Consider the following 24352-nt stretch of genomic DNA (forward strand, 5'->3'; position numbering starts at 1 on the left):
TGCCACTTAAGATCATACGTAGCATGCGCTTGGCATGAAGAATTCTGCTACTTGTTTTGGAGACTGCCTTGACTTTGTGTTCGGCTGTTAAGATCCCAGGATTCCATTTCCAAGCCTGGTTCAAACAGACTTCCAACATGCTTCTAGTTTACAGAAGCCTATTGTAAGAAAACACAGTTCAAGTGCACCACCACCCCCTTTTTAAAAAAAAATAAACAACATTGTTTGGAATAGCTTACCTTCTTTGTCTTATATGCTTGTTTACAATGTATTTGTATATTTGTCTCCACTGAAAGTGGATTCCAAGGTTCGTTTAAGTAATAGAGTTAAGCAATTTTTAAAAATCAGCATGAAACACAGAAACAAGGACTTCAAATAAACTTGGTGTTTATGTATCAATATCATAGCTATGAAAATGCAAAGTGCATAATATTATTTGGGACATTGACAGAGGAAGATGTGATCCATATTGATTCGGCCACTTTCATTTATTTTAAGTTACATTCTACAATTATTGATATGACACTTGGCTCCTCCTTCTGGTCCTTTTCCTCTTCTGTCTCCAATATTTGCTTTTTAGATTTCTCAAAAAGAAGCAGTCAACAGCCAGTTTTCTACATGGAGGCCAGCCTCATCTGTGCTGGAATTATTCCAGCTGGAACTTTGATAATCTTCTTTCAAAAGGTCCTAGAAAATCCAGAAAGATCTGCTAATTGAAACAAACCTCTGTCCAAATTGTTTGCTGGTTTAAGGAAATTTATAATATTTCAGTATTCCTTTTTGCTCTCATTTTTAAACTGAACTACCTGCTCTTTTGGTGAAAGTATATCTTTCTTGTGCAGAACATTTTTCTGTTCAGATGTGAAGTTTTTCTCAAAGATGAGGAAACAGAACACGAGTCAAGTCCTTAAGTAGTTCTTCAGGCTTTCATATGCTTCAAATTTTCCCACTTCACAATGCCTAGGACTAAATTTGAGACTTCCAAGTGGAGGCCTTGTTCAGTCTAGATGCTGTTGGACTAGCATTTGACTGCAGCTAGCAAGAAGGAGATTCTAATCATCAGTGGAGGATTTTAGATTTCTTATTCCTGCTTTAATAAGTATACTACACCAGCTCCTTTCGGTCTTCTAACTTCAGATGGATTGCATGCATCATTTTCAGAAAGAACAAAAATTTACATATTCTAGCAGGACCAATCCGTGCCTTAAAACAAGTAGCTCTTATTTAAAAAGGTAAAGGTTCCCCCGCACATGCGTGCTAGTCGTTTCCAACTCTAGGGGCCAGTGCTCATCTCCGTTTCAAAGCCGAAGAGCCAGCGCTTGTCCGAGGACGTCTCCATGGTCATGTGGCTGGCATGACTAGACACCAAAGGTGCATGGAACACTGTTACCTTCCCACCGTAGTGGTCCCTATTTTTCTACTTGCATTTTTATGTGCTTTCAAACTGCTAGGTTGGCAGAAGCTGGGATGAGTAACAGGCACTCACTCTGATACGTGGCAGTTGGGATTTGACCCGCCAAACTCCTGATCTTCTGATTGACAAGCTCAGCGTCCTAACCCACTGAGCCACCGCGTCCCTTAGCTCTTATTTATAGGTTACCTTTCTGATTTAACCTTTGCCCAAGTTACATATTGCATCCAAATTTAACTCACATACATGTTTACAGTTGGTTGTGAGGTTAGAAGACAAGTGACTTGAAGCCTGGTTGCTCCTTCAATAAATATTTGGATCAGTAAAAATTTACAGAACCAAGTATTTATTAATTTGAGAAAATGCACCAGAAGATGTAGTAAATGGTGGATTGAAGTACTTGTGAGAAAAAAGATGTGAACCAGATGATGAAAAATTGGATTTGCAATCTTTCTTTCCATTTTTAATTTCCAAGAGCTGGTAATTCTGTCTTGTTTTCCATGAAAAAGGGCAAGAATGTAGAAAACTTCCATTAAGTCTAGGTTTCTCAAATGAAAATGACAGATGATTTGTTGAAGTAAATTTTTGTTTTGTCTTTCTTTGCAGTGTAAAATGGACTTTGGTGGTAACTAAGGAAATATTTAAAAAATGCCTAACTAGTACTCTATTGGGATTTTCTTTGAAAGAGGGAAGAAAGAAGGAGATATAATCTTCCCTAGTTTGTTGCCCTGCAGAAATGTAGCAGTTCATTTCTAATTATCCCAAGCCATTCTGAGTGATGATTGCTTTGCTGTCCCACCAGCTATTAACTTTTTTTCACAGTCTTGTCATCACATTGTGGTTTTATGCTATGATGCCCTTTGTCTTTGAGAGAAAAATGAGTTGAGGAATATGCTGCTGTGACTACTAAAATCTGCCTCCTCAGGCCATAGAGCTTTGGGTTTCATGAAATGGTAATGGTGATTACTATAATCAGAAATGGCAGCCTTAGGCCTCTGCCATGGTTCTAGTTGCGTTAAAAAAACCCCCAGAATGAGTATGTACTGTGAAGAGCCCATTTCCTCCATAACCAGTACTAAATGTGGTTTTGCTCATATCCTCTGTGGCATTCTCTTATGATTCTTAAAGAGGGTAGCTTCATATTTAGTCCTCTGATTAATTCCACAAAAGGAAGATGGTTATATTAGCAGGCATGAAAATATTAAAACAAGAAATTACTTGGCTAATTCTGTGGTTTAAGCTTACAGTCCCATATAAACAAGAAATGAACAACTGTGCACAGTATCTAAGTTTTACTTTCATCAAGGCATTAGATATAAACATCCTGAGGGGTGGAAAATGGATTGTTTTATTGTGTTTATTTAGTGGGAATATAGAGGGAATAGCCTGAGTTGCAATACCTGAAAAAAGTGGTATTCACACTTTTCTACAAGTTAAGGATACTTCTTAACCCATTCAAATAATTTCCAAAAGTGTAGGGCCTGACAGTTCTGGCAATTACAAGATTTGTAATACCAACACATTTCAAAGGTACCCAATTGAGGCAGGGTGCTTTGGTGAGATACAGTCTTTTCTGCAAAATAATTTAAATCTGAAATAAATATATAAATGCCCAGGAAAGATAATTAGTATACGGAAGGCTATTCCACTCAAATTCAAAAGTATATCTCTAAAGGTCCTCATGCTTGTGGTACAGGGAAGACATTTGTAGATATATTACATGTATTGCTTGGTAATGTCCAGTAGGAATGGAATGGACCTTAAGATCATATTCCAACCATTTGCCCTTATGGTGTATCTTAACTGTTTCATTTCAGAGTTGTGGTGGACAATTATTCTTAAATAGAGTTGCTATGCTGCAAGATGAGCAGCCATATAAATTGATCAAATAACTCAATAAAATAAAGTGAAATCCTGCTGCATTTTAAAAAATTATTCATAGCCTCCATGATTTCTTTACTGACTGTTAATATTGGCCTACATTTGCTAGTCAGTCAGGTCAATGAAGATTTAATATCACCATCTTCACTAGGAACATTTCTCCTTAAAAGCACTGCTCTGTAGGAGCAGAATTACTTTGAAGAATATAATATGTCTGACTAAACTTAACAGCATCTACAGAAACTATTCAGTTGTAAGACAGATAGCTTAAAGTTATATTTTGATTTGCATCTGAAAAGCAAATAGAAACTTTTTAAAAAACTGCCAAATTAGGAAAAAATACTAAGCCTCATTCTTTCTTGTCTTATATCACTTTCTAGGCTATGGTAGCTTGCTATCCTGGGAATGGAACTGGCTATGTGCGTCATGTGGACAATCCCAATGGAGATGGGCGATGTATCACCTGCATTTATTACCTGAACAAGAACTGGGATTCAAAGGTATGTAGCTCCTCACATGTAGTTGAGCTGCAGACTCAAAAGGAACCTACTCCAGAAACAATTCTTCTCCACATAGTTGTTTTCTTGCTCTTCCATATTTTATGAAGTACCGTGAAATTTCTGAATACAACAACACCATTGCTTCTGGGTAGCTGAGATGTGAAGATAAATCCATTTCATGTTTGCATTATTTTTTAATTTCAATTGGATGGACAGCTTATTGAATATGGGGATAACTTAGAATTTCTGAGCTATTGGCATGACTGTCACTATTTAAAGGTACAGGTAACAAAGGATTTAGTTTGATGAAAAAAAATGGGTGCCTATAAAGGAATAAATGGATTCTGACAACTGAGGTAGTTTAACTGAAGATTGGCAGATTCAGCTGTGGTTATCTTTTCTTTTTGTCCCATATAAAACAGCCTTTGAAAAAAGAATATTTGTTTGATTTTGCCCTTTGTACAGTATAAGATCTCCCTATGTTTACCATGCCTTGGCCTCAAAAAACACATTGCTAACATGTGTGGGAGAGCTTAGAGGCTGTTTGCTGTGATATATTTAAAGAAAAGCAAGTTGACATTCTGCCTTTAGGTTTGCTAACTGTCAAAAGCATCGGTTTTCAGCTACTCAAAGCCCTGAATCTAGAAGTGTGCCCACTTCAAACCATGTCCAACTCTTGTGGATACCCAGGAAAACTTGAGCATTATTTTTAATATGACACTGAGATCCCTCAGACTTTTCTCAGAGTGGAAAATAAAAACAATCCTTTCCTTTTCTTTAAAAAATACACCAACATGAATAGATGACATAGGGACATTTCTTATAATTTAGATGCATCCAAGCAATAAAGGAAATTATTTACATGTTTTAAAACTCTGTACGTTAATGCCAATGTAATAAGTATACTGGAAGAACTCTTAACTGCAGCCCTCTGATGAATATATATTTGATGGTATAAAAGACCACAGATGTTATCTGGATAAGAAAGATGTAAATTTGATTATAATAACAATCTGGCTGCAAAACCTCACTGTCAACATGGCATGCAGAGAGTGGTGTTATAGTAGTGTTCTATTAAATCTGGGCAGATCCACTTTCTGGATGAATACTATGGCAAACTAGGACATCTTTGAGGGAGCGAAGACTGTGTTATAGTGCTACCTGTGGCCAGTCAACTAGTCCAGGCCAAGGGAGCCTCTCCAGATAAGGAGTGACCTAAAGATTCCCCACCTGCACTCCTCTGGAGAAGTCCACAGGATTTGAAGATCCTTGTGGTCAACTCACGAGTTGAGTGGCTGGGAAGTGAGAGAGAGAAATCTAGCTCATAGCCACAGTGGAGTCTTTAAGGACACTGAGTTTGACCGAAACCTCACTTTCTTAAGTACATTTGGATACAACAGTGTCAAAGTTAAAGAAATGTTTTTGGAACAGCAGGAAAGAAAAAGAAACGAACAGTGAGGTATTCTTCATTCTGGATTAAGAAACAGAAAGGAGCAAAATAATAGTCCAGAAGTTTGAACATAGCAGCAAACATAAATAGCACAAAACTTAACAAAATTTTGATCTGAGAAAGTTTTAAATAGAAAAAGGGGACAATGTTAATTGGTGAACCTGCTTTTGGCATAATCTGACATAAACCTGGTAACCATGCCAGGTTCACGTTTCCCCTCAGCCACCGAAACTACGACTTGGAATGTGATATTCTCTCTCAGTCAACTTTATAGACAGGATGGTGATGGGGTATAAATCTAATAGATAATAATAATGATTACCTGTTGATGGTGCAGCATCTCTGGACACTGCTTTCCACCAACACTTAGAAGGTATCAAGAATCCTCCAGCTTTTTGTTAAAAAAATAAATGGCTAAATAAAGTGTTCTCTGAAGAATTGTCAAGGGATTCTGCACATTTTAATTGCTATAACAAATGTTTACATTTAAATAAATTACAACGCATGTAGTTTTATATGAAATCATACTATGGTGCCTGCTTCTGAAAAGACAGAGCAAACTGAATCAGAATTTCCAGCAGAAAATAAAACTTTTTTTAAAAAAAAATTATTTTGCTCCTTATATATAACACTTAAGTATGGGAATGGAAGTGGTTCAAATTTTCCGTCTGGATATGATAGCGAGAAGTTTATCTTAACAAAAAAGAGTATAACAGATCTGCTAAGGAAAACCAGACAAAACTAGGGTCAGAAAGTCTTGAGAAAAAGAGCATTGTTTTCCCCATCCACTGTATTCATCGGGGAGTTGGAAACGCCGCGCGAAGTTTACTCGCCAGAACAGTTCCGATTTGGTTGGCATGAAATGCTTACTCAGTCCTTCCGTGAGTTCTGCATACGGAATGGTGGCGATGGGCTCTGGGCTGAAAAGTCCTACGGCCACATCGTACACGGCTGGTCCGCTGAGGCAAAGGAGTGCTGCTGCCTTGGCCCGGTCGTCCGTGATCTTATTGACCAGTAGGAACCCTTCTACCTGGCCCCAATGCGACTCCCAGCACTCAGGGTGGCGAATATTGAACTCGCGGATGTGGCCGAGGTTGGCCATACTGTCCCGGTTGTGGGTACTGCTTCGCGGGCGTTGGGAAGTTGTACTTCCCGCTGGTGACTTCAGCCGTGACTAGCTCTGAGCCGAGGAAAAAAAAATCTCTTCTTTCCCTTGGCTAGTGACTTCAGCAGCGCAAAGCAGTAAATCCCATCCTCATCGCCAGTGCTCTGTCAGCTGAAGAAGTACGCGAGACAGCTGGCTAACGGAAAACCTTTTATTGTCAGAACCGGGCAAGGAACAGTCTCACAATGCCATCTATTTATATTCCCAGGTGGCCGGTAGGCGACCAATCAGGGCTGTGCCGGTTTCCCGCTTGTCCGTGCGGACCAATCGGTGATGGTGAGCTTTGACAGCCCGGAGCTGTCAAGCTAACTTGCGCCTGCGCAGTAACCGGCGGTTCTTGACAGCCGAGAGCTGTCAAGCGGTTACGCTTACGCAGTTGCTTCCGGCAGCTTTTGACAGCTGTCAAAAGCTGCCGAAGGTTTTACCTCATAACTTAGAACACATTAACACAACATATCACATAACGTGTGAATACACAACAAATACTTGATTCATTTTAAGATTTGTTCATGAAACACAAAGAGCAAAATAATTTGGCTAAGTAAAAAAAGCCGTTTTAAAGAATTGTATTATCTGTACATTACTATTTACTTGCTTTATATTTAACAATGATCATGCTCTTAGACATGATTACCTTTTTAAAAATGCATTCATTTACTTATATTTATCGGGATTCCTAGTTTTATTCATGGTACCAGGGAAAAGAAGTAACCAGTGCTTCAAGCTGACCCATGTATTACCCACTAATTATTCCCATTAATACCTCACAAATGATGCAACTGCCCTCTTGTGCTTCTCAGCTGGCAGAGATACACCTAAATTGGTGCTAGATGTCTCCAGGCACATCAGTCAAAATGTCTACCATTACAGTAGAGCAGAGCAGAGAGAATGTGATTTGGCAGGAGCGTAGACTATATTATATCCAAAGACCCTTCAGGAACAGCAACACAAATGGTACATACATAGGTCAGCCGTGGGATTATGGGTTAATGATTTTCTTCCATTGAAGGAAGATGAGAGGAAGGGGCCCCAACGATTGTGGCAAATTTTTCATCAGCAGATGAGTTCTTCATTCTCCCCCTTCATGTCCAGTTGGGTCCTCAGTAAATCTCCCCATCTGACTTATTTTTTTTATGCACATATATACATTTTAAGCCGTCTGCTTATCCTGTGTAATCAAAAAATGATCTTGTTCTTTTCTTTCTGTTTAAGCTGCATGGGGGAATTCTACGAATATTCCCAGAGGGCAAGTCCTATGTAGCAGATGTCGAACCCATCTTTGACAGATTACTATTTTTCTGGTCAGACCGAAGGAACCCACATGAAGTGCAACCTTCCTATGCAACAAGGTAAAGACTGCAGGTGTGGGTTTTAATTAGGGACAGACTTCATGTATAGTTAGATGTACTATTCCAGCCTTGACAGTAAAATGATTTCAGGTAGCAGGTTCAGGAAAGACCCCTGAATCCAATAGACTTCTGAAATATGAATTCTGAAACTTGCTTGATGAAAGGAACAATACTCTGGGTAAGTCATATAATTTGGGAATTATACTGGAAATATAGAAGTATCTGTTATGTAGAAACACTTTTGATATGGAAGTGTGCTCTTTTATCCGCACATTTTACTAATCCCTTTATTGAAAAGGAAATCATTGCATTTTGCCATGTTTAATTCTGTATTGAATATCTACTGATTGGTATTTACTATGTGTATATACATAGTGTGCAGTTAAGAGCCAGTTTGATGTAGTGATTAAGGCATCAACCTGGGAACTGAGAGTCATTCACAGTTCTAGTCTGTCTAGTAACAGAGCCAGCCGTGTGAATTTGAGCCAGGCACTTTCTTTCAGCCCTAGGCAGAAGGCAATGTCAAACCACTTCCAAAAAAAAACCTTGCCAGGAAAGCTCCAGGACTTGCCCAGGCAATGTCGAAGAATCAGATATGACTGAACAGAAAGGGGGGGGGGGGAAGTATGCAGTTATGCAAATTAATTTTAACTTCCTGGCTCTATTGAGTGTTTCTGTCCTTTAGTTCTGTGTGCCAGATATTCAGCCTTGGTTAAAGAACCCACTTATATACCTGTGCATGCACACACAAACCCTTTGAGAGTTTTTTTTTTTTTAAAAAAACCAATTTAGTTAAAATTGGTAAAATTTTGATAGGTGTGTTTGGATCCATATAGCAAATTGTGAGTAATGGCTTTCTTGGAATCTAGACATTTTTTTTCTTTGTCACAAGCACCCATGGCAATTATTTGTGGTGCCAAATTAAATAGTGAAGTCCTCTTTCAGCATTACTGCATCTGTGATACTGATGCTTTCTCAATAATTGCTTTTGCCCTGGCTAGAGAATGTGCCCATCTGCTTCTTTCCAATGATGTCCCTTTTCATAGCAATATGTAAGCAAGACATGGCACTTTAGGAGGACTTACAGACTTCACAATAGTTTTCCCCAAGCTGGTGCCCTCCAGTTTGGTTGGGTTTGCCTATAGGAGTAATGGGAGTTGCAATTCCAGCACAGCTGAAGATGCCAAAATGAAGAAGATAGTTTACTGTGTTCATATTTGAAACTATTGCCATCTAAAGTCACTAAGCAACATAATAAGTTGTATGCTCTATGAACTTCCAAACATATAATAAAGCCTCAATGTAATGGATCATGGATTTTCCCCCCTTTGTAGATATGCAATGACGGTGTGGTATTTCGATGCTGAGGAAAGAGCAGAAGCGAAAAAGAAATTCAGGAATTTAGTTGGTATGAGAATTTATTTTTTACCCATGTATTCCAGGAACACATTCTACTATGTTCTGATGGCACAGAATTAATTACATAAAGAACACCTTGCCTAGTCCAGAAATGTAAGCCCTACACATTGAAACAAGTTTCTGTTCATTTTTATGTTTCATGTCTAAATGACTGGGACCCAAATATGAATTTATTTTATTTAAGAAAAGTTATATGGCTATTCAGCTCTCATTGATTCCTGGTGGCTTAGAAAGATAAAAACCTAGTATAAAAATAATCAATAGCAATAATCCCCCCCAGTGACAACAATCAGTTTGACATCTCAAAGAATTCCTTTCATACCATCCTGTCTTTACCAAGACTTTCATAGGAAATTCTTCTCTACATATCTTTGTTCAGAGAAATGCTATGTGTGTAGGAAAATGGATTTTTTTCTGTGATGGCACTGAACTTAAGGGTATCTTCCAAAAGATGATAGGATTGGCTCTTTTCAGTCTTAAATTAAAATTCTCTTTGCTTAAGCATTCTGAAGAAAATTTGGAAGTGAATTAAATGTACATTCTATGTTTAACTTACAGTTCCTGATAGGGGATTTTTTTGTGTTAAAGTTTCATGCTCCTATTATATTGTTTTTATAATTTTATGTGTCCTATTCTACAACACAAATAGAAAAGTCATCAAAGTGCATATGAAATGTTCATGCTTATTAACCTGGTGCAGGGCTTGAGTATGAATTTGTTTATTTCTCTGTTGCGTGGTTATTTAACCATCTCTTCAATTATTCATTGCAGATGCAGGAAAGACAGAAGCAGTTCTCAGTAAAGACTGAATAACAAATGATTTGATACAATTTTTGTATAATGATAATTTTCGGACTGTTTGCAAGCAATAAGATCCAAAGATTACATGGTCTGTTTTTTATGATTATTGGATATTCTTCAATGCACTATTTTTGACATTAACTAATGTTTGCATATTACCATGATGGTACTCATGACAGCTTCCAATCTCTTCTATTTGGCGTAAGCATCCCTCTTCTGTTCTTGCCTTTTAATTGAAGAATGCCACCAGAATGAAGAATATCACCAAATCTCATATGATATCAAGGTGAAGATGGCAATACTAGTAATAAAAATACTAAATATTTGAACAATTGGAGGAACCTGAGTCTATTTGCACTTTAGTTACATTTTCTGGTTCAGTAGGAAGGAACTTTACGAAGGATCCTCACTGGCAAACTTCAGATGAGCAACACAAGCAAGCCAAGATGCAAACCAGAACTGCATACTTGTCAGGAGCCAGATTCATTATGTCACTGCAGAGCTTTTGATGGTGTGCCTCATCGTTTTACTTACAGACTATTAGAGACTTCTTTGGCTTGTCTCGTTGCCAAATCAAAGCCTCTCACTTGCCATAAAATTGCCTGGATTTTATCCACATTGTTCAAGCCAAGCAACAGCAGTTCTATCACTTTGCCTTTTTTAGAGCCCCCAAATAGAAGTGGTAGCCATTGTGCACCTACCTATAGTGTTTTTAAAAAGTACTTCCTTTGTGGGTTAGCTCTGAGAATTATTTTTTATAATCTTTTTAAACTGTTTGGCAAAATAGCTAGCCACCCTCTCCAGCTCCTACCCATTACAAACTTTGGGAAATGTTGATGGCAAGCTAAGAGCAAGTATGCCAAGAAATCATCTAATCAAATTTCATTTTACTATTTTTCAACTGATCTTCCACTAGTCACATATTGTATGTGACAAAAAATGAACTCCAGCAATCAAGCTTATTGTTAAGATGGGCTTGATGACTAACTAGCTGTTGAAGAGACATAGAAAGCCATGTCCAGCTGGCTCTCAACCGTTATACTTGGGAAACATTTGCAGTGGCCACTGAAAATGGCATGTAAACTGGCATTCGGTTGTGGTGTAAATGTTGGATCTGTTATAAATGGGGCTAGGATTGTACAACTGAATTTCAGACCTAATCACTGTTGTTTTGGAACCCATAAGAAAGTGTGCTTTGAACTGTAGACTTACAACTCAGTCTTAAGACTTGAGATGCCAGCAAAATAAATAAATAAATAATGCATTAGATGGGAATGTTCCACTTGCTGTACCTATGCAGTGTCATACAGCATGAATCTTGGAGAGCAGATGCACTATGAAAATATTTAAGATAAGATTCATAGATCTGTGTTACCAGTATGAGGTCAGGATAGACGTTGCTATCATGATGTATCGTATTGAGATTACAAATACAAATATAAAATGTGGTCCCAAATGTCACTTTGCTACAGATTAAATTACTGCATTGAAGCCATGGGTTTTACAGAGAGAGCTTATGAAGCACATCCTTTCTTCTAATGTCACTTTTTCAAAGAAAAGAATTTCTAATGAATAAGCTTAGCAGTAAATGCACTTAGACAAAAAGCAAATTGTTTTCGTCAAAATATGCAATGAATGAATGCAATTCAATCCTTTGAAGATAATTGTTCATTTCTCTGTAGTGTCTAGTAGTGTTTTGAATATAGTGATGGAGACTGTATTTGTTCTTCCAAGTGTCCATACTTTTCTCCAGGTTTCATTTTTATTCTTCCTTTTCATTCCAATTAAACTTTTCAGTTCAGTTTTGACTATTATGGCTTTAAATAGGATGGCTGATATGATATCTCCTAGTAATTTCTGAAGACATGGAAGTCACTTCCAGAAAACATGAGCCACAGAACAAGGCTAATATATTTAAGAATTGTGCAGATTAAGCCCAAATCCAACTGAAAATATGTTTTCAGCAACACAGTATATATAAAGCAACATAATTTCTAACAAAATTGCCATTGTTTACTTCAGGAAACAAGGCTCTCCTTCCTGCGTTTGATGTCTGATTTTTAAGATGCTCTGTGATGATTCCCTTTCTTCTTAAATATTTCCTTGAATGTTCCTCTTTGATCACATAGTTTTATACATGGAGAGTTTATGATGTGTTTTTCTTGTATAAAATATTTTATTTCAGGAAAGAACAGTCAGTTAAATTTGACTTATGCAAAATAGACTTAAAAACTAATTGCTTTCATTTGTGCTAGTGAATGATTCCCCCTCCCCTTTCTTGTGTAAAGAGCTCATAATTGTAAGGAAAGTGTGGCTATACAGCATATATTTGCTGCAGGAGAATTTTGTAGGCATCAAACAGATTTTACAAATCAAAAGATGATAGTATTTATTTAAAAAAATGAAAAGCATCTGGTAGCATCTTAAAGATTGACATGGATTATAGCTTAACTCTCCTAAACTACAGCTGACTATAATAGATTTTTTTTGTTTCTTTTTGGCTGCCACAGACTATAATAGCCAACCTTCTAGCACTCACATGAAAGTGAAGATGGGCATCAGCCTAAGTATATTTATTTCTATTCTGTTTCAGAATGTCCAAGTCTCAGGTCTCTAGTCTCAAGAACAGAAAAAGATGTTTGCTCCAAGGCTGATCAGTATTGGGAGAGAACAGTTGGATCATGAAGTGGAAGGCAGTCTGAGCAAATTGTAGAACAAGAGTCTTCAAACCTGGCAACTTTAAGACTTGTGGACTTCAACTCCACAGGGCTGGCTGAGGAATTCTGGGAGTTGAAGTCCACAAATCTTAAAGTTGCCAAGTTTGAAGACCCCTGTTGTAGAAGGTCAAGAAATGGATGAGGTCTACCTTGCCAACTGCCAAGTCTATCCAACCATAACCTTAAAGGAATCCATTATCATCTCAACGATGCATCCTTGAAGAGATATACTAAAATATATAGGAATTACTAGGAGTTTAGTACTTCATTACTAGGAATAAAAAGGAATCCAGATCAATATGTCTGAAAAACAAAGATCTGTTTGCATAGCATCAGGAAACTTGCATAGCATCCTTCAGTCTCCTTTCATTTGGAGACAACTCTTTCATCCACAGAAGCTTCTTCAAAGGGAAAAAAACTGCACACCTCATAACCCCACATTCTCTTTCAAGAAATAGGTTTTTACCCTATTCACGTGACAAAATAAACCCATTTATGATTTCCGTGCAAGATTGTGCAATCAGACCTATTTTCTCATTCACCTAAGATAAAAAATGTTTTTATTATTGTTCCCACCTGCTGTAGATGCATATCATGAGGACTGCTTATGTCTTGAAAGAGAAAAAATAGGGTAACAATTTCTGTGTAATATCCTTTGTAAAAGGTGTCAGCTTTTTTATAGTTGGGGAAAGAATCTACTGTTATCAATCATAGCTGAACCATTCAACTGCCTAAGCAATTTAGAACTTGAAAAGTTAATGAGATCATCAATTGGCTGTGATTATAGTGTGGTAGTGAAATGTTATTTACCTATTTTATCACAATGTTTCATTGTGTTTTATTTATGCAAAATGATTAACTTCCAGATTATTACAAAAACATTTCTTTTAATGGTTCTGAGTGCATTTTCAATAAGCAGTTTGTTAAAAAAAATTGTCACAATGGAGCTTCAATGAAGTTATTGGATCAACAGGAAAAAATGTTGATTTGGCTATAGTTGAAGAGGCAAAGGTACTTTTATTGCCTTTTTCTTGCCATGACTGAAGGCCCCCCTTGCCCATTGGGCTTGAAAAGTGTGCTGGGGGAAAGGTGAAGTGTGAAATAATTTCATTGCATTTATAAATAAATATGATTTCTAAACAGTTTAAAGTCACATCTAGGGCTAACTGTTCAATTCTACATTTCATGGAGTGGTGAGATAATTTTTTCGATCTATAAAAAGTTGCCATATTGTATCCATTGTTAAATTGTCAGGATTACAGCTTTCTAGGATTATTTTAATAGTCAATTTAAATGCAATCCAATAATTATCACACCAGACCTAATCCCTCTGAGTACTGTACAAAGTCATTTAAAATAAACTGTATTTACAACAGAAAAAAAGTTGGGCAAAACAGTCAATTTTACCTTCTTAATATGAAGACTCCATTTGTATTTTTAAACCTAATAACACATTTTGGAAACAACACAATGAAATATATTTTATCTCTTATGTGTTTCCAATAAGGTTGGAACTTGTGGAAAAACAATTCAGAAATGTCGTTTTTGAAAAAAAGAGTAATACTGTGTTCTATTTCTGCATGATTGCTTTTCAATGTAACTATTTCTACTACTGCTTGCTTTGGAAAGTGCATTAATTTGCTGGCCATTCTTAATCATATTTTGTGACTGGCTCCCTACGTCTCTCAGGAGGGCAAACCTTTTGCCAGGCTACATGCTGGTCATTGTTGCTGGCAGGTGGGCTGGATAGTGGTCTATACTGTGGAATGTTGCCATCCTATCCACATTTGTGTTTGTGTTATTTAAAACGATGTAGAATGAAATAAAATCTTGCAGGAGTCAATAAACTAAGCTGTGGATTTTATTGTAGTCCATTTTTCTTCTATATGGGACTTCTAAAATTTCAGGAAAGGTGGCCTTGAACCACTGTTGATTTCACTGATAGGCAATTTATTATTTATTTCTAAATATCTAAACCAGCCAATCCCTTAAATGTTCTAGGCAATGTACAAGTGACAATAAAAATACAATAGACTTATTGTTACCATTCAGCAATTGTTGGAAGTTACGACAGTCCTGAAAAAATAATTTTACAACCAAAGTACATGTTTACAATCTTCACAGTATTTCCTCAGTCATGTAAATTCCCTTTATCGTCAGTACATATTGTTCTGTGGCTGGCCCATTTCGCACCAACTTGAAGAGTAGAGGAAGGGATTACAGTGAGTAAGCAGGCACATAATGGGGAACAATCAGTTGTTTGCCTAGTGTGCTTGGGACTGCCGGTACCAGTGCATCACTTTCAATATGTTTTTCCCACTGTATACCTGCTTACTCTTTTGTAATCCTTTCCTTTCTGATGAATGAAGAAACATTTAATAAGAGGTGCAGAAGAGTACAGTGATGAGAATCCAGAGGTGCAGGATATTTGGGGAGAAAATGAAAAGATTTACAGGGAAGGGAAACCAGGAAAGCTAGAAAAAAAGTATTCTGATCACTCAAAGGGAAAAGAATTAGTTGAATAAGTTAAAATACAAAGAACAGAACAACTTTTCCATTTGACTAGCCACCTTATTGGAATTAGCTAATAGGGGTTCTGATAGTTTATTTTATTTATAATATTTATATGCCATACTTTCATTGTTTTCATCCCAAAATAAAGAGCTGTCAGTCTACCTGGGGAGCATCTGGTTGATTAAATAAGATACAAACAGCATTTTGATAGATGTGGTTATAGTGTCCCCTGACTGACGAGTTACACACTCCTGGAGAATGTCTTCTATTTTTCACTGTTTTAAAAACACTCTGTGAAAGGAGACGGAATAATGCTTCTCTTAAAGCAGAGCAGAAGCTGCAGACTATAAGAAATATTACACCAACTAAACTAAAAGATCTCTGTACAGCAATTCTCTCACGCTGACAACTCTAGTTAATGCCACTATCTTATTTGGTTCCTCTGTTGGGTTCCCACAGAGGTAACTCTCCTCAATACAGCTAGGAGATAAGAGATTTTGGTCCTTGATCCTAGCCAAGGGGCTTTTATACAGCAGATTCAGATTTCTCTGGAGAAAAATGAGATGAGAATGACTAGTTTATCTGGGAGCTGTTGCATCCAGAGAAATTTATGTGCAGATTGGGATTAAGAAAGGGGGGCATCATCCCATGAAGGGGATTAACTCAAATTGAAGAAGCAGCACAATGATCATTGCTATATTGCTCTTTCTGATGCAATTCTTGATACTGTCAGCTCTGGAAGTTTTGCACTGGAATACAGTTAACAAAATTGGCATATTAATGATCAGAAACAACAAAAATAGATGAAATAAATACATTGAGAAATTTTATATAACTGAAGGGATTTGTAAAACATCTAAAGGAGGAGGCATTACAAGATTATAATTATCTGATGAAGAGAATGCCAGAGAAGACATTTAATAACTTTAGTTTCTTTTTTTCTTTTCTGCATTACTTTTTTCCTTTCCTTTTGTTTTCTTTAGATTTGTCTTTCATGTTATATAAAATCCTCACTAAACACAAATAAGAAAGATAGGAAACGATAAGAGGCAGAGTTGCATTCTTGACAGTTTCCAGGAATCTTAGTACAAATCTGAATAAAATTTGGTGACAAAAATATTAACAATCTAAGATAAGCAGATGGCACCATGTCACTAACAGAAAATGAAGAGGATGTAAAACAGATAAAGTAATATCCTAAAAGTGAAAAACTGAACTACATTTAAGCATCAAGAATATTAAAGTAAAGATAATAGTCAGCCATAGTGACATCAAGATAAAAATTGAGCGTCAAAACAAAATAATCAGGACTTTATTTTCTTTGGTTCCAAAACTGGCCAAACAGAAAACACTATGCACTTAAATTAAATGCAGAATATCACTAGGGGACATTGCAATTATTAGCTAAAGATCCTGAAAACCAGGACATCAGTTTAATACCAAATGCAGAATAGTAAATGCTATTGTTTTTCCTCTAACCATCTGTAATTGTGAAACTTGGATAATAAAAAAACAAAAAAACTGGATTCTTTCAAATTTTGGGTTTGAATGTGGCTATTACATATTCCCCGGCAGCAAAAATAAGCAAATTTTAGACATTGAGCCAAAAATATCATTGGAAGTTAAGTTTACCAAATTAAGATGATTTTGTTTTGATCATATCATGCAATAAAATTCCTTAGAAAAATTAGTTATGCTAGCAAATGAGGCTAGCAAAGAATGCACTGGATAGATTCCATCAAGCTAATACAGGATTAATCCTGGAAACCAGGGCTTTTTTCTCATAGAACGCTCAGAATGGAGTTCCGGCACCTTTTTTGGATGGAACCTTGTAGGGTAGGCAAGGCGGGTTGTATGATATGTGTGAGTTCCGGCACCTTTTTCTTTTACAAAAAAAGCACTGCTGGAAACAGTAACTAAAGTTATAAAATACTGAAAGAATGAAAGGGCTTTTTTTTGTCATAGAACGCCCAGAACGGAGTTCCGGCAGCTTTTTTGGATGGAACCTTGTAGGGTAGGCAAGGCGGGTTGTATGACATGTGTGAGTTCCGGCACCTTGTTCCTTTACAAAAAAAGCACTGGCTGTAATGTATAAAATCTTTGAAAGTCAGAGACAATTGGGGGAGGAGAGAGAGAGAGAGAGAGAGAGAGAGAGAGAGAGAGAGAGAGAGAGAGAGAGAGAGAGAGAGAGAGAGAGAGAGAGAGAGAGAGAGAGAGAGAGAGATCTTCACCTAGTTTTCCCTTGTCATCAAATGATGATTTACCAAACAGAATTAAGTAAATAAGCAGTTCTGTACTGGGTGTTTTCCTGAATCATATTAACCATTCAAAGGCACTGGATTTGCAACCTGCACACAACTGAAAAGCAGGAAGTTGGAGAGAAGTTGGAGAGGTCTATCTAGTATTTCCTGGAGGATCAACAAGTATCAGATAATTACAAGGTATCATGAGCAAACTTGCCAGTAGCACATTTTGAATAAATGCTCAATCTTCCCTGCTCCTTGTTATTCAATCACAAAAGTCTGTGAACTACACAATCGTAACAGAACTTAACTATGGTCTTAAGTCTAGACTTGATCTCTCTGGAGACAGTGACTGGGAAGAGCTTCATGTTGCTACTTTTGATTTCTAATTTATAGCTTGAAATGATCAGATCTATTAAAATAATAGGTATTTAGTAATATCCACTTCAAAATGCTTCCTAAGGGCAATTCATTTTATTTTATCCTTTTATTAAATCACCAAGCAATAGTCTGATGAGAAAAGAACATACATATAATGCTTTTAAGGTGAAAGTTTAGTCCTAGTAACAAGAATATACTGTACCATGAAAACCATTTGGATGACTTTGGACCAGTCACTCTCTCAAGCCAATTCACCTCACAGGGTTGATGTTGTGAGGAAAATAGGAGGAGGAAGGTTTGTTGGATCTGTTTGCCACTTTAAGTTATTTGTAAAAATAATGTTATACACACACACACACACACACACACACACACACACACTAAAATGGGGTGTAGTGCTTACCCTATGAAGTCTATGCCTACATGCAGGACCCAGGGGAAGAAGGTACTCACCAAAACTTTGTTTCTTGATCCAACCTTCTTCATTTTGGCCTCAGGCCTTCAGCAAAACTGAGGCCTCAAAAGAAAAGAAAAAAGTGATTCTCCTGTGGGCTATACTAGTACATTGGTAAAATTGCTTTCCATTTTTGCTGAACACATGAACAAAAGTGGTTGTAACCAGCATTTGGAGAAGAAAGTGAACCATCCCTTCCAACTTGGAATTGGCTCTGAATACAACAGTTGCACAAAATATATCCATATCATGTGTCTATGCCATCTATTTCTATGTCATCAATATCTATATCATCTGTATCTCTATATATTCACCCTAGAAGCAGGAAAAGCCCCTTTGTCATTATGGATTCATAGTGTACAAGTATAGAAGCTTAATGCAGACTTATCCTCTTGACATTCCAGTCATGTTCTGAAATGTTCCATCCTCACCTATATTTCTCATTTCAGCACTAACACTTGTTGAATCTATGCTGGAGTCCTTAAATAGTGCTTTCAGGTATTTATACCTAGTTAAATTATCTCAATATATCCTGATTTTTGTCTTGAGAAACAAGAATAAACAGAAGACTTTTTTATTACCTTTCTTCCCATACAACAAAAGGCAAGATGATGAGGCCAAAAAGCTACAGCAATACTGTTCACTCAGAGCTAGCAAGCAGCCATTCTATATCCTAATTAGATACAGCAATAGCAACTATTCACATAAAAGCATGATGCAAACAGTGGCAGCTAGTAATTTATGAGATCACTTTTCATTGTTAATAGAAAGGGAGTTCTTTTAATGTTTTGTTCTTTGTGAATTCTAATTAAAATACTCACCCATGTTTTTATTCCATCCTCATTGCTATCTATACTAAAATTAATTCCTTAGGATTATTCATCAGCATACTTTTCCCCTCCTGACACTGAGGAAGTTGTTCCCATTTAGTTTCCCTGCTTCAACATTTTTATATGTCTAACTTTGAAAATACTGTAATTTTGTCTGAAATGGGACATTTAGGCACGGACCCTTGGCTGTGCCTCCTTTGCCCCCTGCCACCCACCTCACCCCATTTACAGCCAGCTTTCCTCCTCTGCTGGCCCTTCTCCAGCCTAAACCCATTTTGTCCCATCAAATCTAATAATACTTCTTTAAGTCTCAGAATAGAATTAAATGTTTACTGCTATTCTTAATCTTAATTTTATAAACAGAAAATATTTTTTCTCCACACATGTCCCCAGCTGTTTCAGTGGAATGATGACCAGAAAAATAACTGAAGAGAATATCCAAGGACTGGAAGTGGGGGCCTGCTTACATTGATTAGAAGTTGGAAACAAAGGCTGGTGTTTTGACCCAGGTCGGGTAGGCAGACCTATAAAGTCTTTTATTGCACTGCTAAACCATGACAGACAGCCCTCCTGGGGTGTTGGTAAAGTTCCACTCCACTTGACCACCCACAGTCAATAGAACCCAGTCCCACCAGCCAGGTCCACTAGTCATGAGACCCAAAACCCCAAATAGAACGTCTAAGCCCACAAACCAGGTGCAGAGTTTGCAAAACAAGGTCCATAAGCCACAATCCAGAGTCAGAGTCTGCAAAGCTAGGTATGAACATACAAAGGCAAAATACGCAGTTGAAGTCCATGAATCAATGTTTCCAAAAGTCAGGGGAGAGTGTGCCGAGACAAATGGTTATTCCCTACGAACTCATCCTCCCCTGGCCTCTAATTAAATTACCCTGAGTCAGGTGTTCCTTGTGAGTGGGGCAGGGCTGGCTCCTCGCAAGCAGCCTTGCAGACCACCTCTGAGCTTCCCTCCACTCCACTCTCTATCCCCACAGTTCAGGAGGGGGAGGCAGCTGTTCCTTATCAGAGGGGATCTGTTGTCTCTCATCATTGCTGCCCATCTGCAGCCAATCCTCTGCATCTGGATTACCACTTCCCCAATGCTGGAGGGGCCTGGGACAGCATTGTCCTCAGCCCCTGGACTCTCCTGACATTCCAGAGAAGACGTACCATCCCCATCAGATGATCCCAGTTCCGACTCCGATTCCTCCAAACCAGGATCCAACAGCGCTATGACACTGGCTTTTCTCACCTCCCATAATTCACTGGGCTGCACTTCTATCTCTAGATGTGGATGCTAGCTAGCTACCACCTTGGCTGGCTTCAAAAAAGTTTGAACCAATTAAGAGAAGTCATGGGAAACAATGTGTTGATGGTAAGGTGGCTTGCCTCTGAAGGCCATCTGCTTGGAGACTAGTGGGCTTCCTATGCGATTGGTTGGCTGTTGCAAGAACAAATCCTGGACCAAATGGGGCAGGATTCCATCAGGGCGGTGTTTATGTTTTTATGATTTGAATCTCCTTGAAACTGCTGCTTGTTGCTGTTGCATAAGGGAAAACACAAAGACTATAGAACTGAGGTCAATTTAAGATGACACAAGTGCTGAGAATGAAATGAAGGCAATGTCATGGAGGCATAGTAAAATAACAATATTGCCAGGAGTTGCATGTGACATAGTAAGATAGTAAAGAAGGGCTCTTCGTGCACAATCACACTGTGAGAAAACTGAGCTTCTGATCTTGGAGACCTCTCTGGGTCCCATAACCTGCAGTATAGCTGGCCCCAGCTTGTTGCAAATAATCAAATACTGTGGCTTATCATTGCAGGAGGAATATAATGCCTAAGCTTGTCTCCCACCCTTTGTTTTCTTATTGGGGGAGGAAATCCTCCCTATTCAGAGGCTGACTCCCAGGCTGACACCAAAGCCCAGGGATTTAGAAAGGCCAAAGTGGAAGGACATCCCAGATCAGGAGGCTTGTTTTACTCTCATTTGCAGGGGAAAAAGGGGGCCCATCCATAGCCCTGCCTGACCTACCTAATATTAGTTTCAACCCTAATAGCATTATGCTATGGTTTGTCACCACCTGGAGATGAAGAAATAAATTGGTCACATTTCAGAAGCTTTGACAGCTTCTATCATACTTTCTCAAAAAAAAAAAGAAGTTCAAAAGCTGTTTAATTGGCAAAGGAAAAAGCTTAACTGTCTTAAGCCCATCCTTTAGAGAGTTTTCAAAAGCTCACTGCAAACACTTCTGCTTCAAAGCTTCTGTTTCTTTATCTATGAGAAGCTAAACATTGGATAATTCTTTAATTAGTTCCCAACAAGATGCTTTCGCTGCAGCAGAGGATCACAACAGGGTAATTATGTCCTTAGTTTTAAAACAAGTGTCAATACAAATGGTTTTCTGGCTTCTTCATTTTCCTCCCTCTACACTTCCCCCTTCCCTTGGCCTGCATTTCCTTTAATTACCAAGCTGCCAGCCACAAAGAGGAACTCACCAACTTACTCTGGGTTATGAACAAGCGTGTGCAGGAAGACAATTACAGGAGACTTCTTTGAGGGAAAATATCTGAAGAGGCTGATTTAGGGTGCAGAGAAGTGGAAAGGGGGGTGTTATTCAGCATTTCCTTTCTCCCTTCACCCCATATCTCCTTTTTCTACAAATCTTTTCAGCCTCCCCATTTTTGTGAATGGGCATATTACCCCCCCTTTCCCTCCCCCAAAAAACTCCTTTAGGGATTGTAGAGGGGAAAAAACTGCTTTAGGTCTACGGAGATTCTCAGTTATCCCAAAGGTGCTTTTTCATGAGGCAACTGGTCTTTCTTGTTTTTTGTTTTTTTCTTTGAAGACATTTCACTTCTCAATCAAAAAGCTTCTTCAGCTCTGATTAGATGGTTGCGAATGGAAGGATTTATACTCCTTGAAGACAGCTGGTCATTTCCATTCTTTTTAGAGAGTCATTGAGGCCACCTCGAGGTTTATCTGGGTTTTCAGAGTCACCTGAGTAGTGCAAATTGATGTAGAGCACAGGTGTCAAACTCGTCCGTGTCATGTGATATGTTGTGATGTATTGTGACTTCTTTTGCATTGCCAGAGCTGGGGTGGGCACGGCCTCCATATGATGCAACCGGCCAGTGGGTCGGCAGTTTGACACCCGATGTAGAGCCATCTTGGAATTGCTGAAAGGATTGTGTTGTAGACTGGAGAGAGATGATGTCATATCCCCATCTATGTCAAAATTGAACAGCCCTCTCTCAACAGAGGGGGAGGGATATGATGTTATCTATCTTTCAAAGTGATCCCCTGGGAAAACAAAACTTTTACAGTATCTTTAAATGAAAGATTGCTGAACTCACATACATCACAAGATTTCAGGCAATCTCAAAAGTTCTCAATAAACACAATGGGTTTTTAATATATTGTGGTTGTTAAGAGTACATCAGTTGTAACTGTCTCTCATATAACCAGCATCTGTATTTATTTATTGTTTATTTGTAACATTTATTGGCTGCCCATCTTATTATACGGTAACCCTTGGTGGCTTACAGTCATAAAATGTATCTACATTAAAACATAAATAAATTAAAATCAAAGATTAAAATCTAAGGACAGGTGGGGAGGGCAGGGTCAGAATGGGGGGAAGGAGGGATCTATTGTTAATCAATCACCTCCACTCCACTGAATGGCAGAGCCAGGCCTTTATGCCCTTACAAAAGGATAGGAGGGATGGGGTCAACTTCACATTGGGGGGGCCAGATGTTCCAGAGGCCAGGTGCAACAGCAGAGAAGGCCCTCCATGTGGACCCTGCCAGCCAGAATAATCAGGCTGACAGCACCTGCAGAAGGCCTCCTCTCCTGCCACAAGTGCAGCATGCCTCCTGCGCAAAGCCCTCTTGTCTTCCTCTTTCCCCCCCATGCCAATTCAAATCTTGCATCACTTTAGCCACTCCATACATCTGATGAAATAAACTGTAGGTCATGAGAATGTTTGCCTTGTAATAACGTTTGTCAGTCTGCAAAGGTGCTGCCAGTCTCCTCCTGATTTTTGACTATCGACTAACATGTCTTTCTTCTTACAAGTCCTGGAAGTGAGATTTTATACAGTGAAAATGCCATGAAAATGTTAGATGGCAGTCCTTCCTCCATTGCTGTGCAAAGAATTCTGTATGATGTTTGCGGTATTAAAACAAAAGCAAAAACTAGTCTCACCAAATGTATTAATCATTTTGCGTTGGCCGCAGCATAAAAAGAAGGAATTAAGTACATTGAAAATATTTGAAGTCCCTATTTCTGATGTGTTGATGACCCAACAATGATGCTTCTGTGGTAAGCAAAACACCTTATTAAAATATTCCAGGCAGCATAACTTACAACACATTATTTATTGCTCTTGGTGAACAGAAAGGTGGGGGAAAGACTTATGGTTAAGTGGAAGAGTAATCTTCATGATGGAATTGACATCTTTGATATCTGCTGTAATTAGTGGTAGAGTATTTCATTCTTGGGCCCACACTTCTTTTTTTTCCAATTATCAGAACAGCAGCAATACTGACAAGATTCAATAAATCAAATATGGAAGTGTTGCCACCAAGTGGTGCGAGATGGGTTAGTCACCTTAATTTAGTGTTAAAAAACACTCTTTAGAAAAGCTTAACGTCTTTGGCTTGCTAGCCATCTTTTCATGTATCGATACCGATAATTCCATCCGCATACTGAAATGTTTATTTTAGGGTATCATTTCATCAGCAAGCAGAAAACGACTGAAGCAGCTCAACACATCCCAGATGGCTAGGATTGTCAAAATGGGTAAAAGAGAAGGAACAAGATGAATATTTCTGTTGAAAAATATAGATGCTGCAGTAGCACATAATATGAATGGAGTTGCTTGTTGCGTGCTCCATCTTGATTGTTCATCTTGCCCTGAAAATAGTATATGCATTAGGGTGAACAGGTCTGCAAAAATCCATGCAGCTATAGGTTGCAATAAAAATATACTTTACCCTCTAACTCTTGCTTGGTAATATCTGGATTTTTATAGCTCAGATGTAGTGGCACAGTCTACTGCTTGATGGGAAGCGAAACAGACAGCTGCCCTTTACGTTTGGCATTACTATACTATCTGGCAGGGTTCTCTCAAGGTTTCAGGCAGATATTTCAGGCAGATTTGTTTTCTCCCAGGCTTACTTGGAGGGACTGAAGTCTGCATGTTATTTATCATACTATAGGTATGTAGGTAAAC

General features: G+C 38.2%; 1 protein-coding gene across 1 annotated transcript in view; it reads left to right on the forward strand.

Moving 5' to 3' along the window:
- EGLN3 (egl-9 family hypoxia inducible factor 3) overlaps nucleotides 1–10179 on the forward strand; it is a gene marked incomplete at its 5' end in the record, with an annotated part of 34495 nt that extends 24316 nt beyond the window's left edge. The window contains 4 exons of the mRNA XM_083350314.1: nucleotides 3673–3792; nucleotides 7620–7756; nucleotides 9091–9164; nucleotides 9947–10179. Coding sequence (XP_083206440.1) covers nucleotides 3673–3792; nucleotides 7620–7756; nucleotides 9091–9164; nucleotides 9947–9984 — 369 coding nt within the window. The 3' untranslated portion in view covers nucleotides 9985–10179. The remainder of the gene's footprint in view (nucleotides 1–3672; nucleotides 3793–7619; nucleotides 7757–9090; nucleotides 9165–9946) is intronic.
- Between the last annotated feature and the right edge of the window lie 14173 nt (nucleotides 10180–24352).

Source organism: Vipera ursinii (genome assembly GCF_947247035.1).
Source record: "Vipera ursinii genome assembly, chromosome: 1".
NCBI lineage: Eukaryota > Metazoa > Chordata > Lepidosauria > Squamata > Viperidae > Vipera > Vipera ursinii.